General features: G+C 55.2%; 8 protein-coding genes across 8 annotated transcripts; 5 read left to right on the plus strand and 3 right to left on the minus strand.

Annotated features, from left to right (window-relative positions):
• The first annotated feature begins 14 nt into the window (after positions 1-14).
• Positions 15-2,165, plus strand: BDV59DRAFT_154865 (retrograde regulation protein 2). The gene is made up of 3 exons (XM_073687415.1): positions 15-193; positions 238-2,097; positions 2,146-2,165. The coding sequence occupies exons 1-2, from the start codon at positions 147-149 to the stop codon at positions 1,877-1,879; spliced, it is 1,689 nt and encodes a 562-aa protein (XP_073550182.1). The 5' UTR covers positions 15-146; the 3' UTR covers positions 1,880-2,097; positions 2,146-2,165.
• Positions 2,166-2,193: 28 nt separating this feature from the next.
• thiA (thiamine thiazole synthase) lies at positions 2,194-3,630 on the plus strand. Its single transcript, XM_073687414.1, has 2 exons — positions 2,194-2,804; positions 2,855-3,630. Exons 1-2 carry the CDS (start codon positions 2,459-2,461, stop codon positions 3,511-3,513), a joined length of 1,005 nt encoding a protein of 334 aa, XP_073550183.1. The 5' UTR covers positions 2,194-2,458; the 3' UTR covers positions 3,514-3,630.
• Position 3,631: 1 nt separating this feature from the next.
• BDV59DRAFT_154840 (inositol phosphosphingolipid phospholipase) lies at positions 3,632-5,328 on the minus strand. Its single transcript, XM_073687413.1, has one exon. The coding sequence runs from the start codon at positions 5,092-5,094 to the stop codon at positions 3,712-3,714; it is 1,383 nt and encodes a 460-aa protein (XP_073550184.1). The 5' UTR covers positions 5,095-5,328; the 3' UTR covers positions 3,632-3,711.
• Positions 5,329-6,400: 1,072 nt separating this feature from the next.
• On the minus strand, positions 6,401-7,481 carry BDV59DRAFT_200069 (N-acetylmuramoyl-L-alanine amidase domain-containing protein; the record flags this gene model as incomplete). The annotated part of the gene is made up of 2 exons (XM_073693491.1): positions 6,401-6,415; positions 6,471-7,481. The coding sequence occupies 2 exons, from the start codon at positions 7,479-7,481 to the stop codon at positions 6,401-6,403; spliced, it is 1,026 nt and encodes a 341-aa protein (XP_073550185.1).
• Positions 7,482-8,520: 1,039 nt separating this feature from the next.
• On the plus strand, positions 8,521-10,556 carry BDV59DRAFT_173887 (mRNA-binding protein NAB2). Its single transcript, XM_073688980.1, has 2 exons — positions 8,521-9,196; positions 9,256-10,556. The coding sequence occupies exons 1-2, from the start codon at positions 8,769-8,771 to the stop codon at positions 10,319-10,321; spliced, it is 1,494 nt and encodes a 497-aa protein (XP_073550186.1). The 5' UTR covers positions 8,521-8,768; the 3' UTR covers positions 10,322-10,556.
• A 151-nt stretch (positions 10,557-10,707) lies between these two features.
• hem14 (oxygen-dependent protoporphyrinogen oxidase) lies at positions 10,708-12,649 on the plus strand (the record flags this gene model as incomplete). The annotated part of the gene is made up of 3 exons (XM_073693492.1): positions 10,708-11,031; positions 11,091-11,792; positions 11,849-12,649. 3 exons carry the CDS (start codon positions 10,708-10,710, stop codon positions 12,647-12,649), a joined length of 1,827 nt encoding a protein of 608 aa, XP_073550187.1.
• Positions 12,650-13,180: 531 nt separating this feature from the next.
• BDV59DRAFT_200072 (putative RNA binding protein Pym) lies at positions 13,181-13,795 on the minus strand (the record flags this gene model as incomplete). The annotated part of the gene is made up of 1 exon (XM_073693493.1): positions 13,181-13,795. One exon carries the CDS (start codon positions 13,793-13,795, stop codon positions 13,181-13,183), a length of 615 nt encoding a protein of 204 aa, XP_073550188.1.
• A 66-nt stretch (positions 13,796-13,861) lies between these two features.
• On the plus strand, positions 13,862-14,561 carry BDV59DRAFT_200073 (cytochrome b-c1 complex subunit 9; the record flags this gene model as incomplete). The annotated part of the gene is made up of 4 exons (XM_073693494.1): positions 13,862-14,067; positions 14,254-14,319; positions 14,384-14,432; positions 14,502-14,561. The coding sequence occupies 4 exons, from the start codon at positions 13,862-13,864 to the stop codon at positions 14,559-14,561; spliced, it is 381 nt and encodes a 126-aa protein (XP_073550189.1).
• Between the last annotated feature and the right edge of the window lie 202 nt (positions 14,562-14,763).

Raw genomic sequence — 14,763 nt, forward strand, 5'->3', positions numbered from 1 at the left:
CTCAACCAGAAATTGTAGGATTCTCGATGACCATGGGATGTAGTAGCATTGCCGAATCGGGTAAGGCGGCGCTTCTATATCGACATCCACCGGTCTCATGCTTCTTCCATCGTCAACCTCCCTCTTCTTCCCCGTAAACCTTCAAGATGGCAATGCAACCTTCCCACCTCTACGCCATCATTGACATGGGCAGGTAAATTTCCCTCTTCCCGCCCGAGATCCCGGCTAATCTCCTAGTAATGGGATCCGGTTCTCGATTACCGACCTCTCCCAGCCCACAGCTCGTATGCTGCCCACAATCTTCAACGATCGGGTAGGCATTTCGCTCTACGAGGCCCAATTCTCTTCCCCCGATGGGACAAGAGGGCCGATCCCGCAGGACGTCATGGACCAAGTAGGGAACCGCTTCGTGCGGTTCCAGGTCACCTGCAAAGACTTCGGCGTGCCTCAGGGAAACATCCACGTGCTTGCCACAGAGGCAACCCGGACAGCTCCCAACTCCGATGAGTTTTGCTCCTACCTCAAAGCTCGCACCGGCTGGGATGTCACTCTCCTTTCGAAGGAAGAGGAAGGCCGCATCGGAGCCCTGGGCATCGCCAGCAGCGCGTCGTCTGTTGCCGGACTGGCGATGGACCTCGGCGGTGGAAGTACGCAGTTCACATGGGTGATCGAGGAAGATGGTGTCGTTCAGACAAGCCCCCAGGGCTCTTTCAGCTTTCCATACGGTGCAGCCGCCCTTACGAGACGGCTCGAGCAGGGAGGAGGTAAGAAGAAGGCCGAGCGAGCACTCCGAGAAGAAATGACCCAGAGGTTTCGTGATGCATATCCACAGCTCAACGTGCCTGCATCCCTCTTCGAGACAGCTAAGCGTAAGAAACGCCTCGATCTCTACCTCTGCGGCGGTGGATTCCGCGGCTGGGGCTACGTACTCATGAAGCAATGCCATATCGACCCCTACCCGATTCCGATCATCAACGGATTCCAAGCCTGCAGGACCGACTTTCACGACACCGTCTCGGTTCTGGACGTCGTGACCAGCTCAGATGCTAAGGTCTTCGGCGTGTCAAAACGGCGCGCCGCCCATATCCCCGCCGTCGCCATCCTGGTCGATGCTATCATGGATGCGTTACCCGCCATCACGCACATCCAGTTCTGTCAGGGCGGCGTCCGCGAGGGCTTCCTCTTCGACCGACTCCCACGCCAGATTCGCGCCCAGGATCCCCTCTGCGCAGCTACCTTACCCTACGCTTCGCCGTCGGCGGATGTCCTCCGCGAGTTATTGAGCTCTACGTTGCCTACGTCTCCGTCACCGATCGCGGGGCACACTGCTCCGAAGTCGTTCTCTCCGCAACTGTTGGCCGCCATCGCGAATCTGCTGTTTGCCCATTCTCGCGGCTCGCGAAAGGAAACCCGCAAGGCGGCCGCGTTGCGCTGCACGACAAGTGGCATCCTGGCCTCGGCGAACAGCCTATCGCACACCGAGCGCGCCATCATCGCCCTAGTGCTCTGCGAGCGCTGGGACGGGGACCTGTCGCCCGCGGACCTGAGTTACCAACTCCAGCTGGCGCAGACCCTGTCCCCACAGGAAGCCTATTGGTGTCGGTTCATGGGCCACATCGCGAACCTGATCGGAGAGGTGTATCCCGCCGGCCGCGTCACGCGCTGGCGGATCCAGTTCGAGACCGGGTGGGAGGAGATTGTCAAGAAGAAGGAGCAGTGCGATTTGCTACATCTGCGGGTGCGCTGCAACCAGGATGATGTGGGCGCCATTACGATGCAGGACTCGCTGCAGGAATGGACGCACGCAGTCGAGAAGACCGGAAAGAAGAAGAACTGGGTGCGCCAGTATGGAATCCGAGTGGGGGTGACAATTTGGTAGAGTTTGCTCAACCCCGCTGCGACATCCACTCCGACTGGAAGAGCGTCTGTATGATGTATTCACCGGTGACACTACGGGGAGACTCGGATGATGCAATCCGCGGGGTATTTAACCTTGGCCGCCGTCGTTTTGTGCCAGTCTTTTTTTTTTTCTCCCATCGTCCAACGCATACACACCCGTGCATACGTGGAAACACTGAACGATACGAACTATAACAAGTCCTCCTCTCTCCATCCTCTCCCCAAGGAAATACTAACCGGCTCTAGCTTTTGAGCAATGTAATTACCTCACTGGACCCTGCGGGGTCGTCTTTCTTCCATGGAAGCCATGTAGTCCTTTGGCTGGACTCTCATTCATCGATCAAGGTATCTCAGGTAACGTCTGGGCGTGGGCCGGTGTTCGTTCCCATGCGTCGTTGCCTCCCTTCGCGATGGCATCGACGCATGGGTTCGTTCTGAGAATATACGGTCAAAACTTGATCTGGATAATACCAGCGAAAGGATCATGCCTTCCCTTGTTCCATTCCTTTTATGGAACGGCTAACCAGACAATAGTGTCTCTACTTGAACTCTGATCACCATGTCTCCTCCCGCTGCCATGTTCGAGCCCGCTACTGTGGCCCCCACCGGCATCAAAGGCAAGGCTATTGTGCCGGAGCCTGCCCCCGTGCAGGTCCAGGGCGTGCCACAGACCACCCTGCTCGACCACTTTGGCAACAAATGGGACGAGTTCAAGTTCGCGCCCATCCGCGAGAGCCAGGTCTCGCGCGCCATGACCCGCCGCTACTTCCAGGATCTGGACAAGTACGCCGAGAGTGATGTTGTCATTGTCGGCGCTGGCTCCTGCGGTCTTAGCACCGCCTACGTTCTGGCCAGCGCCCGCCCCGATCTGAAGATCGCCATTATCGAGGCCTCCGTGTCACCTGGTATGTCACGTCCCACCATAAGGGATAACACCCCGACTAACCCGACATAGGTGGCGGTGCCTGGCTCGGCGGCCAGCTGTTCTCGGCGATGGTGATGCGTCGACCTGCCGAGGTGTTCCTGAACGAGCTGGGCGTGCCGTACGAGGAGGACGCCACGAACCCGAACTACGTGGTGGTCAAGCACGCGTCGCTGTTCACGTCGACGCTGCTGTCGAAGGTGCTTTCATTCCCGAACGTCAAGCTCTTCAACGCCACCAGCGTTGAGGACCTAGTGACCCGGCCGGCGGCCAGCGGCGACGTCAAGGACACGCGCGTTGCCGGTGTGGTCGTCAACTGGACGCTGGTGACGCTGCACCACGACGACCACTCGTGCATGGACCCCAACACCATCAACGCCCCCGTCATCATCAGCACCACCGGTCACGACGGTCCGTTTGGTGCCTTCTGCGCTAAGCGGCTCGTCAGCATGACCGCCGTCGACAAGCTGGGCGGCATGCGCGGCCTCGACATGAACTCCGCCGAGGACGCCATCGTCAAGAACACCCGCGAGGTCGCCCGCGGCCTGATCATCGGCGGCATGGAGCTGTCGGAGATCGACGGCTTCAACCGCATGGGCCCGACCTTCGGGGCGATGGTTCTTAGCGGAGTTAAGGCCGCCGAGGAGGCGCTGAAGGTTTTCGACGAGCGCCAGCGCGAGTGTGCTGAGTGAATCTTGTCCTAGCTAGTGGCATTGGACCACTGGGTCGACGTCTGCCGGGATCCAGTCTCTCGTTCATGACAGTGATCAATCTGATTAATGAATACTTGCTCTGCACTGCTGGCATTATCGTATCGTAGAAAATTATGATTACATGTAAGGCATATGTAGACACGGCCGTAAGTATAAATACAATGAATGCAAGGAGGATCACTGTTGAGCCCGCTCAACCACCTGCTTCGCGTTGCGCACCTCCCATTCGAACTCCTTCAGTGCACGCAACTCGCTCGACACGAACAAGCCCCCGATCAGCCCATCCAGGATGCCCGCGCCAAAGCCCAGCGTGCTCACCAGCACCAAGATAAACGCCACGTAGGGCAGATGGTCGCCGGTCCACCAGACGCCCACCAGACAGCCGATGGAGACAAGCACGGAGAGCAGGAAATGCGCGAGTCGCCACCGCCGCTGCGACCGCTCCCGGCGGACGTAAGCGTGGATCATGTCAATGATGCTGTCGTATGTCTCAGGCGCAAGCCCAGTCCCTCGCTCCACAGCCTTACCCTCACCATCCGTCTTGCCGTCAGCGCGCGAGATGACCGCCTCCACGGCAAAATGGTCACTCAGCGAGCATTTGAGCGTGGGATGGCGCTGGGTCATGGCGAGGTGGACGGTGTCGACGGCCCAATGCGACGGCCCGACGAAGATATAATCCAGCCGTTTGCCGCGCGGACACGGCGCATCCGGGTCAACCGAGATATCCTCGCCCTTGGCGAGACGCTTGCGATCGGCCTTATCCCAGCGCCAGGTATTGAAGCGGCCGTCGCAGGTGGCGCCGTTGACGCGCAGGTTGAACTCGGCGGACGGCATGGGGCGGTTCCGTTTCTTCTCGACGGGGTCGACGGCAGCGCCGACGGACGAGTCCGGGTGGACGACCTGCCACACGTCACGGACGGGAGCATGGGCGGAGATGAGCTGGTGGGCGAAGGACGAGGGCAGCATGTTGAAGTCGCCTAGGCCGACGACGAGGTGGCCGCGGTCGGCGGCGCCGCGCATGAGCTTGGCGATCTCCCACGCCTGCGCGGTCCGATGACACAGGTACGAATCGTTGGGCTCCTTCTCGTAGGGGGCGTGCAGATGCGTGCAGAACACCTCGGCGACGTCGCGGACGGGGTCGGGGCCAAACCGGATGCGCGCACACGCCACGCCCTTCCCGACGTACCAGTCGCCGCGGAAGAAGGCCGTCGGACGCCCGTTCAGCGGGTAGGCGTGCATGCTGCTCTCCTCGATGGGCCAACGCGACAGAATGGCGAGCCCCGCGCCCCAGATGCCCCCGAAGTAGAACTTCCCGTACGGCAGTAGGTGTCGGGTCTGGTGGCGGATGCTCTCGTAGTCCTGCTGCGTCCAACACTCCTGGAGTCCGACAATTTCCGGCGGAGGGTCCGCCAGAGCCAGCTGGCGACCGATCTCCGAGAGTCGTTGGTAGCGGTATTTGGCGAGGTATTTGAGGCCCCAGCAGTTGAGGGTGAGGATGCGGATGCGGGAGGGGGGGACGGGCCCAGGGGACGAATCCCGGGGGGCAGGAGATTCGGGCATGGTAGGGAAGAGGAGGGAGCGTAGTTCGGGGGAGAGATGAAGCAGGGGGACATGGAGAACTGCGGATGAAGACAAGATGAAGTCGAGGATAATTTGTAGATGGTGATGTCACATGACTATTCCTTACTCATCCTATCACATGATGAGGGATTCCACTTCACATCAACATCTTCATAGACTCTTGCTCGATCCCAAGATATCATAAGAGGAGTGAAACAGACTGTCTTAGGGTTGAATACGGGGTAAATTTCAGATATAGTCAGACATCTCACTCCCAGTTCAGTGGCATATGTGGCATATCCCGGTAGTATTCCCCCCATAATTTTGGTATACTACAGTAGGCTCATTAACATGAACAACGTCCGATTAGGTGTTTCTAAGCATACCATACTACGATTAGACTAGAACATTGGTTTAGTTTACTAGGGCAATGGCTGAGCCCTATATGTTCACAGTATTCATCCAATATGAATCACCACTACTTAAGGATAGAGGTCATCAGAACAATCTCTATCACTAAAACATTAGATAAATGAGCAGACTCGTTTATCCCCCATTTTCAAAGATGCACAGTGTTCAGGTTTCCCAGAATTGACAGAATTAAGAGTGTTACGGCATGATTGTTTTACTTTTGCTGCCCTCGACATCTGCACACCAAGAACTTCCAAATACAACCCGACGCCTAATTCAAAAAACAAAACCTGAACCCTGAGGTCGCTGGGTACCCCTGAGGTAGTATAGAAGGACGCTTTCGCGAACATCTCGCTACCCTGATTCATGGCCGGATTTACCTGAACCTCTACTATTCCAACGAATTTAATGAAATGCTGAAGGAGTTCCAGGTATGGTACTTCGAAAGTATGAAGTACCCACAAGAGATTAATCTGGAGTATTCGAGGAGCACAGCGGTCTACCTCTTGATTGTGGCGTCGAAGGCGACTTACTCGACCGCTACAAAGACTTGAGAGACGCCTATGCGATCCGCCATGCCGTGCGCCCCTGGCTACATCTATCGCTCCGAAGTCGGCTTCCACGCAGGACTTTCTAGAGCAGACTGGCAGTTGGCGACGAGGCGTACCAGGCTTGTTATTATCAAATAGTAGCTGTCCCATATGGACGGCGAAAGTACATAGTTTCCATTTAACTGCCTTGGTCAGATTTTCTAGCTTTAAAGTATCAACCTATAGGCATAGAAAGGGAGAACAAGTAGGTGTTTTCATTGTTTTTGGTTGATATGTATACATGTTGCCCCCCAAAGCAATGCAAACAATCCCCGTAGACTTCGTCAGTCTGATTATAAAATAGCCTAGTTGGCTGGAACCTACAAACCTCATCAGCCTCGTGTCCAAATATCGAGAGTATGTAGTTAGATATACCTTAAGTTTGTCCCAAGTGGACTCTCCTGGCCAGCCGTCGGCATCTGCGCCAGTAAATCCAAGTTTCTCCTGCCAGCATTGGTACGCTTCTTTGTCTTCATCAGACCATTGTGTTGAAGGGCCACTGCTATATTTATCGCAGTCCTCCTCGACCAATCTCTCTCCCATGGCTTTGACCACGGGGCTGTCAGGCTCAGATTGGAACCATTCTGTTCCCGGAAAATCCACATAGTTACCACTGCCACCGCTGCCACCATCGGACGATTCGCCAAGCGGAACGCCACGAGCCGGGATCTCAAGCTTATCACCAGCAGTGAGATTATATGGGGACTGGAGGTCATTCACCTCGATGATGTACTCCTTGGGGACGTTATACTTGGACTCGAGGTCATCCAAAGTCTCGCCATCCTCCACAGTATGCTCACCACCATCGTAGAGCTTGCCCGGATCCAAACTTCCGTCCTGGACCAGCTGATAGAGCGGTCCACCAGGGCACTCAGTGTCAAACCCGTCCTTATGACCCTTGATTTCGTCGCCCGCTCCCGCTCTCCGCAGATAGGCAATAGCATCCTGGACGCCCGTGAATTGCTCGTCCGTCGGCTCGGTGACGCCCTCCTTCGCAAGGAAGGCCAGCACCGCATAATGCTCAGCGTTTAGTTCCTGGTCACCATTTGCACCACTGCGATGGCCCTTGCCTCGTCCGTCGAAGACGTAACCGTGCTCACAGACTGCCAGATTGTACGCAATGTCCATCCAGCCCTCGGACGAATCGCTCATGTGCATTTCCTGGATCGACTTCATGTATGCGCCGCATTCGGAATGTTCCCGGCCAGAGAAGCTAGGCCCTAAGTAATGCACTTTGACTCCCTTGGCGTCCGTCATTGCGGTGTAGTCTCCGTTTGGTGCAGCAGCCCCCCATTCCTCGCGGGTGACAAAGCGCATGGCCGAGACACCCGGGAGGAGGGAAGTGGAGGAGAGGGCTGTAAGGAGGATAAAGATTTTTGATGCCATGTTGGGTAACAATGGAATGGTAGTGTATGGAGAAGAGGGTTATGGAGGAAGTTCAGCCCTATATATGTGTTTCGACCAATTTTGCCAAGATGGTTTTAGAGAGGGATCTTCAACACCTCGTATCTCTTTTGCTCGCAGCAATGTGACTCTTGGCATAGAGATGTCGATATTCCCACTATGGGGTTGGTCTCGCGTTTTGATCCTAAATAAAGAGTATAGCAGTGTATAATGGTGCTTCGTACCTGACCCGCCAAGTACTCACAGTAAATCTAAGACCGCTTGTATACGAGGGAAGCAAGAGCTCGAGCCGACTGCATAGTGGCGTGGGGACACTCAGGCACCAGAAAGGATAGTGATGGGGAATATCCCTTTAGAACGCATGAGCGTCATGTCGATCAGGTCAAATATAGCCTACGCCAAGGCGGACACGAGATGGTAGGGCGGAGTGTCCACCAAGAGGGCTCCGCTGGTGGCCCGGGAGGATGCGACCTCGTATTTCTTTTTGGAGGTGATATGCAGGGGATTTGTTGTTTTCGGTGTTGATACGGTTAGAGATTTGTATTCTATGGAGGTAGTACAAGGAGTGGGTGGGACGAGGCATAGGGCTGGGCTGGTTGTAGAGATTGTCCTCAGAGTAGGGCTTGATGTTTCAGTATATCTTTGAGGAGTTATGGCAGGCATAATGCCACAAAATGCAACAAAAAACATAAATAGAAGCGTGACAGAGACTGCATACTGTTATTGTAATGCATGCACACCAAGATTATATATAGTAGGATGGATCCGATCTATGTGATAAGCGCGTACAACTCAAGTACAGGAAAGGAAATTAGCGGCATAATTATACTAATAGCTGCGCTTGTCCATCGAACTAAAGATACTCCAACGATCTGCATAATGGTGTGTAGAGATCTCTGAGAAACAGAAAGAATGAATGCAAGGGAGACATGGATGACTAAGAACAACCACCGCCACATGGCACGTGACGTGGCTGGCCGATAATGCGGCCGGCGAGTCTTTCATCATTGCTCGGCGAAAGGTTTCTTGAGACTTCCGCCTCAAGCATCCCACTCTTTTCTCTCTTCCCCCTCCCCCCGTCCTCGTGTGTGATCCTCTCGATTGCCACTCGAACCTCATCCTCATTCCCTCAGGCTCTTCTCCTGTGTTTATCCCGCCTGTCGACCGGGTGGCGCAGCTGCCTGTACCTCCTTCCGTTTCCCTGTCCAGATCTTCTCCTTGGTTCCTTTCGCCTCCCTGATCTCTTCCTCTGTGCCTCCTTCCACCGCCATGACGACGTCTGTTACCGCGAATACGCCCTTGGCCGATGCCTTGGGCACTGTTATCCCGCCCAAGCTGGTCGAAATGGGCTGGAGCTCTGATGGAGGCGACGACTCGGCTTTGACCGAGTATGTTGTTCTCATGCTCGTCAACGGCAAGACTCAAGAACAAATCGCCAGCGAACTCTCCAATGATCTTCTCGGCCTCGGTGAAGGTGACACGCAAGCGCTCGACTTTTCGAGATGGCTATTCGAGCAGGTTGAATTGCTCAACCAACAGATTAACGGCAGCGCCGCGACATCGAACAACACCGCAGCACAGGCCATTCCATCAGTTTCCGACCAACAGACCTCGTATCCACAGGACTTGGCTGCTGGAGGTGGTGTGATGGATGCCGATATGAGCATGGGCGACGCAGGCTCCGGTAGTGATGCGATGTTAGTTCCCCCAGCTTCGCGCAACACGTTGATGACCGATGCTAACAAAGACAAAACAGCCCGACTGGACCCAAGGCGATGCGCAACAACCGTCAAGGTGGAGGAAGAGGCCGAATGCTCAATCAGATCAACCGCGCCATGGACCGCGACCCTCTACACCGGATTCGCGGTCAAGCTGGCGGGGGCGGCCGCGTAAACTCCCATGGACGCGACCACAAGGGTCGTTTCAACCAGAACGGCGGGAACAGAATGGGCGGTGGACGTCAAATGGGTGGAATGGGCATGGGTCCTAATCAGATGGGGGGCCCCGGCAACATGATTAACATGAGCCCGCAAGATCAAATGCAGTTGATGTCTCTCCTCGAAGAACAGGCTAGGATGATGTCTCAATTCATGCCCGGATTTGTCCCGCCGGCAATCAACCCAGCTTTCCAGCAGACCGGCCCGCAAGGTCGCTCGCTATTCGACCGAGTTGAACGACACCCGGGCCGCCGCCATGGTGGATTCCGGAACCGGGAGGACAAGGCTGACACAGAGATGGATATGAAGCCCGACCAAGGCGCGCAGGATGGCGAGCAAGACGAAAGCAATACCAACAACGTGTGCCGCTTCAACCTGCGGTGTACGAGGAGAGATTGTCCCTTCGCGCACCAATCCCCTGCCGCCCCCGAGGGTACTCCGGTGGACATCAACGATGAATGCCCGTACGGTGCTGCTTGCAAGAACCGGAAGTGCACTGGACGCCACCCTTCGCCTGCTGTCAAGACCGCCCATCAAGCCGAAGAAATGTGCAAGTTCTTCCCGAACTGCGCAAATCCGCATTGCCATTTCAAGCATCCATCGATGCCTCTGTGCCGCAACGGAGCGGACTGTTCGGTGGAGGGATGCAAATTCACTCATATCCAAACGGCATGCAAATTTAATCCTTGTCTCAACCGCACCTGCCCCTACAAACACGCCGAGGGCCAGCGAGGTGCATTTTCCGACAAAGTCTGGACGGCAGATGGAACTGAGAAGCCTCATGTGAGCGAACGGAAGTTCGTGTCCGAGGAGGGCGAGGAAGAATTGATTAAGCCCGGTGCTGCTGCGGACGATTCGACTCAGAACCAGGAAATTGCGACATGATTTGAAGATGAAATGTTCCCGAATTACCTTTTTCCAAATTCCCCTCATATGGTTTTCCAAGTTTATGTATTATTCTGGTCGTGTTTGGAATGACGGATGATCTCGGGGAAGGGCGGTCGTCTGAACGACCTTTTCCTACCCTCTTCTGCTTTTTGTAAATAGAATCTGGATATCATGAATTGCTTTGAGATACAATAATTACAGACGGACAGGTTATGCACCGTGAACCACTCACTGATTGACCTTAATAGGCGTCTTGGTAGTTTGTAGTGGCCGATTCACCGCCGGCGGAGAAAACCAACCCTCCTCGTATCTCCGCCACAAACCCACCTTCGACATGCACCCCGTCCGCCATTCGCATCTCGCTTCCTGTTTAATCGCCGAGGATGCGGTTGCCATGCGCCCCTAATCGTACATTTCGGGCACTGCGGACGCCATCAGCTGTGGCCCTACATGGTTCTCGACGCTGGCAGCACAATGCAACTTACGACGCCGCGGTTATCGGCGCTGGCATCACCGGGTTGACCGCAGCCTACCGGCTATCGCGCGACCCCAGCTGCGCCTCTGTCACACTATATGAGAAGACGAAAAGCACCGGAGGATGGATCAAGTCAGATATACGGGATGCAAGCGGGGGGAAAGTTGTCTTTGAGGAGGGCCCGCGGACCTTGCGGACTGTGGTCCCAACTTGTCTCCCTCTGTTGGACTTGGTATGTTTGTGCCGGTCAATTGCTACGGTGGATGCTAATACATGATTATATGCTTATAGATATTCGATCTGGGACTAGAGAATGACATTCTGATGACGGAAAAATCCGCGCCTGCAGCGCTCAATCGCTACATCTACTACCCTGACCACCTCGTTCGCATGCCGTCACCCGACCCCAACCTGAGCGTCGCGCAGAATGTCACTTCCATACTTGGCACCATACTACGCGAACCCGTGTTTGAGTCTTTCATCTCGGGCGTCTTACTCGACCCAGTCCGGCCGCCCGCGCCGCCCTATGTGCTGGACGAGTCGGTTGCGGAGTTTGTGTCGCGACGCTTATCGCCGCGGGTCGCTGACAACTTAGTGTCGGCTCTATACCATGGGATTTACGCTGGTGATATCAATCAGCTGAGTGCACAGGCATTGCTTGGAAAGTTCCGGAACCTAGAGTACTCAGGACGTGGCATCATCGGTGGAATGATTGACCAGACGACGTCCGGGATCAAGTCTATGTTTACAGATGACCTACTGGCTCTGGAGACGATCGGAAGTGACCGGTTTGTTCCCATTGACCGCTCCGGATCCTACTTGAAGAGCCTCGCGTCCCTGGTGAAGAAGGCGAGTGTCATCACGTTCAGGGAGGGCATGTCCCAGCTCCCTGATGCATTGAGCAAGGCGCTGTCCAAGTCAGAAAAGGTTGATATCCTTGACAACGCGGATATCAGAGCAATCACCCGTGACTCAGACACATCCGATATAACTGTAAGGCCCAGCTCACGCATTATTCCGCTTGATGATGATGCCCTGACTGTTTGTAGATTCATGCTGCGAGAGGTGATGGTGAAATAGTAGCTCGGACACACAACCGCGTGATTTCCACTATCCCACCTCCGGCGCTGGGGAGAGCACTCAATACACGGGTCAACAACAACCAAATGCTGCCTGAGGCCTCAATCCGAAACCTCCTCCACGGACACAGCTCCGTCAGCGTGAACGTGGTGAACCTGTGGTATGACAACCCGGACTTACTCTCCATAGCCGGATTTGGCTACTTGATTCCTCAGTCCATTCCATTTGAGCAGAATCCCGAGCGGGCCTTGGGAGTGATCTTTGGATCGGATTCGAGTCCTGGCCAGGACACCGTCCCTGGCACAAAGCTGACCGTGATGATTGGCGGTCATTGGTGGGGTGGCTGGACGGAGTCGGACCGTCCAGACGCAAAGACTTCGGTTGACATGGCATGCTCCGTTCTCCAAAGACACCTGGGTATTACCGAGAGCCCCAAGCTCGTGGCCTGCAATCGGGCACAGAACGCCATTCCCCAGTTCACTGTGGGCCATCTGCAGCGCATGCGTGTGCTGTCAGACTCGGTCCGACATGAGTTCAACCATCGCCTTACGCTCGCGGGAGCGTGGTACAATGGTGTTGGTGTGGTCGACTGTGTTCGGCAAGGATACATGGCCGCGTCGTATGGTGTCGGTTCGCTCCGAGTGCCGCGCGGTGATGGTGATCGGCCTTGGAGGAAGTTTGACTATCAGAATTGGGTTTTGGAGGGTGGGATACCCACCTCGCCCGTTCCGCATATCGACGTGTACGGGTCTGAGCGGAGGCATTTTTAGTGATAGACTTGGCCCTGCCTGTCACAGGGCGTCATGTATAAATGTATTATTATGATGTATTTCTATCTCGGTGTTGGTGTCGGGGATGACGGTAAACTGGGGCTTCGTGATTATCATTCAGCGAGCAATTTCTGCAGTCACTGGCACAACTGAGCAATGACTTCGAAAGATATCGGGGAGCTAAACGTAACAAGGCTGGCACATTATTCATCCGACATGATATTTGTTTATCGCTAACAAGCAGGAAGTAAACAAGTGATTTGAGTCATAAGAACGTGGTTGACCGATTGACAGGCACAATTCACGGTTCATGGGTGTGAACTGACAAGTCCAGGCCCAGGTTGCGGGTATGCACTACATGCATAAGCCATAGAGATGAAAGCGTGTCTTGAGAGTAGGAGACATGCATGTGATGTTCCCCGCGGGTGGAGTGTTGTATGGCGTCAATAATGGGTGTGACTGGGCACTCCTGAGACAGCGTCGGCGTATGCTTTCTGTCTGATGGATCCAAAGTACAGCCGAAAGATGGTCTCATACGGTCTCTGTCTTCTTCCCGCCATCTGCGTCGAATCCCAGGGCATCCAGTTGGCGGATCAGCTCTTGGATTTTGATCACTTTCTCCAGCTGTTCCGGCAGCAATGCCTCGCCTTGGTTCTTCTTATCACGGAGGTCGCGAGCTTGTCGCAGCTTCTTCTTGAGGTTACGGGCCTTTTTCTCTTTCTCAGCCTCCAGATCGACGGGTTCCGGCTCCTTGGGCACGGGGGCTCTCCAATTTTCGATGTCCTTCACGTTTCTCCCCTCGGTCGCTGGTTCGGAGCCGTCCTGAGTCGCCTTTGCCTTTTTCTTTGCTTCCCGACGCTTCGCATTCTTGTTGCTGGCGGCACCTCCAGTCTTTGCGGCGGTGTCGTTGTCAGGTTTCAAGCCTTCCGCTCCGGGAACCCCGCCTTTCCCACGGTTTTTCCAGGCCTCAGCCGCACGGGTCTTGTACAGTTCGACGTCCTCGGGCGGACGGTAGCCTGGTCGCACTCGGATTTCACGACGCTTGGAGCCGTCGGCTCGCACGGAAGAGGGGATGTAGCGTTCTCCGGTGGCGGCGTCGACGGTGATGCCGGAGGACGAAACGGCACCGGACTGGGAGGAGGCCATTGTATAAGCGAGTGGTGGTGACTCGAAGGTGTGTGGAAGGGAACGAATGAGTGAATACGCAACGAAATGCTTGCGGGTGTTTTTGGCGGGCGGTCATCCGGTCGACCAATCAGCGGGCGGCTGATTCCCGCTGCTTTTCGCAACTTCCTTCCAGTTCCCGCCCGAAACTTCAACTTCATCCCGATCATCATCCCATTTCTCCCCCCTACCGTCGCCTCTCGCCTCCTCCTTCTCTCCCCGCCTGATTCCTCTTCGTCGCAATGGCCGGTGCTGTAGGTGTTTCTCGTCTCGAATTGACTCCATTGGGCCCGTGCAATGGCTAACCAGAGGGTTCCCTCCCCCCCGATCCAGATCGCTTCTGCCATCTACCAGCATGTCTCCCCTCTTCGAATCGCCCACGAGCGACTCCCTTTTCGACACAAACAACGTCACTAACCGCAATTTTCTGCGACGTATAGGGGCCTGATCCGCCGGAACGCGGTCTACCTGACCACCATCTTCGCCAGCGCTTTCGCCTTTGAGATGTGCGTGTGGAACCTTCGGATATTGTCTCGACCCTGCAACTGACTCTCTTCTCTGCGACAACAGTACCTACGACACTGCCTCCAACAAAATCTGGGACGCTATGAACCGTGGTGTATGTGACGCTCGATCCCTGCGTACGAAGAGACGTGTGTAGATCGATCGGATGGCTGACTATGAACAGCGCCAATGGAAGGACATCAAGCACCGGTACATGGTCCAGGAGGAGGAAGACGATGAGTAAAGCCGGAGCCTTCCACGTGAAGACGGCTCTAGATACCAGTTCTTGATTGTGATACTACATACGGTTATATGTGAAGATAGGAGATAGGAGACCGAGGAGGTGTTTGGATTGTCCTGGTTGATCGAAAGACCACCTGTACGGAATAGAATTTCTTTGTTCAAGCTGTAACAGACTGGAATCCATCTCCTTCGCGTATGACACG

Source organism: Aspergillus ambiguus (assembly GCF_047715705.1).
Source record: "Aspergillus ambiguus strain CBS 117.58 unplaced genomic scaffold BDV59scaffold_7, whole genome shotgun sequence".
NCBI lineage: Eukaryota > Fungi > Ascomycota > Eurotiomycetes > Eurotiales > Aspergillaceae > Aspergillus > Aspergillus ambiguus.

Excerpts from the sequence above, each read along its gene's own strand:
- BDV59DRAFT_154865 (XM_073687415.1), top strand. The coding sequence starts at position 147 with ATGGCAATGCAACCTTCCCACCTCTACGCCATCATTGACATGGGCAG. Across the intron at positions 194-237 it reads GCCATCATTGACATGGGCAG|TAATGGGATCCGGTTCTCGA; the intron begins GTAAATTTCCCT and ends CTAATCTCCTAG.
- thiA (XM_073687414.1), top strand. The coding sequence starts at position 2,459 with ATGTCTCCTCCCGCTGCCATGTTCGAGCCCGCTACTGTGGCCCCCACC. Across the intron at positions 2,805-2,854 it reads CGAGGCCTCCGTGTCACCTG|GTGGCGGTGCCTGGCTCGGC; the intron begins GTATGTCACGTC and ends AACCCGACATAG.
- BDV59DRAFT_154840 (XM_073687413.1), bottom strand. The coding sequence starts at position 5,094 with ATGCCCGAATCTCCTGCCCCCCGGGATTCGTCCCCTGGGCCCGTCCCC.
- BDV59DRAFT_173887 (XM_073688980.1), top strand. The coding sequence starts at position 8,769 with ATGACGACGTCTGTTACCGCGAATACGCCCTTGGCCGATGCCTTGGGC. Across the intron at positions 9,197-9,255 it reads GGCTCCGGTAGTGATGCGAT|CCCGACTGGACCCAAGGCGA; the intron begins GTTAGTTCCCCC and ends AAGACAAAACAG.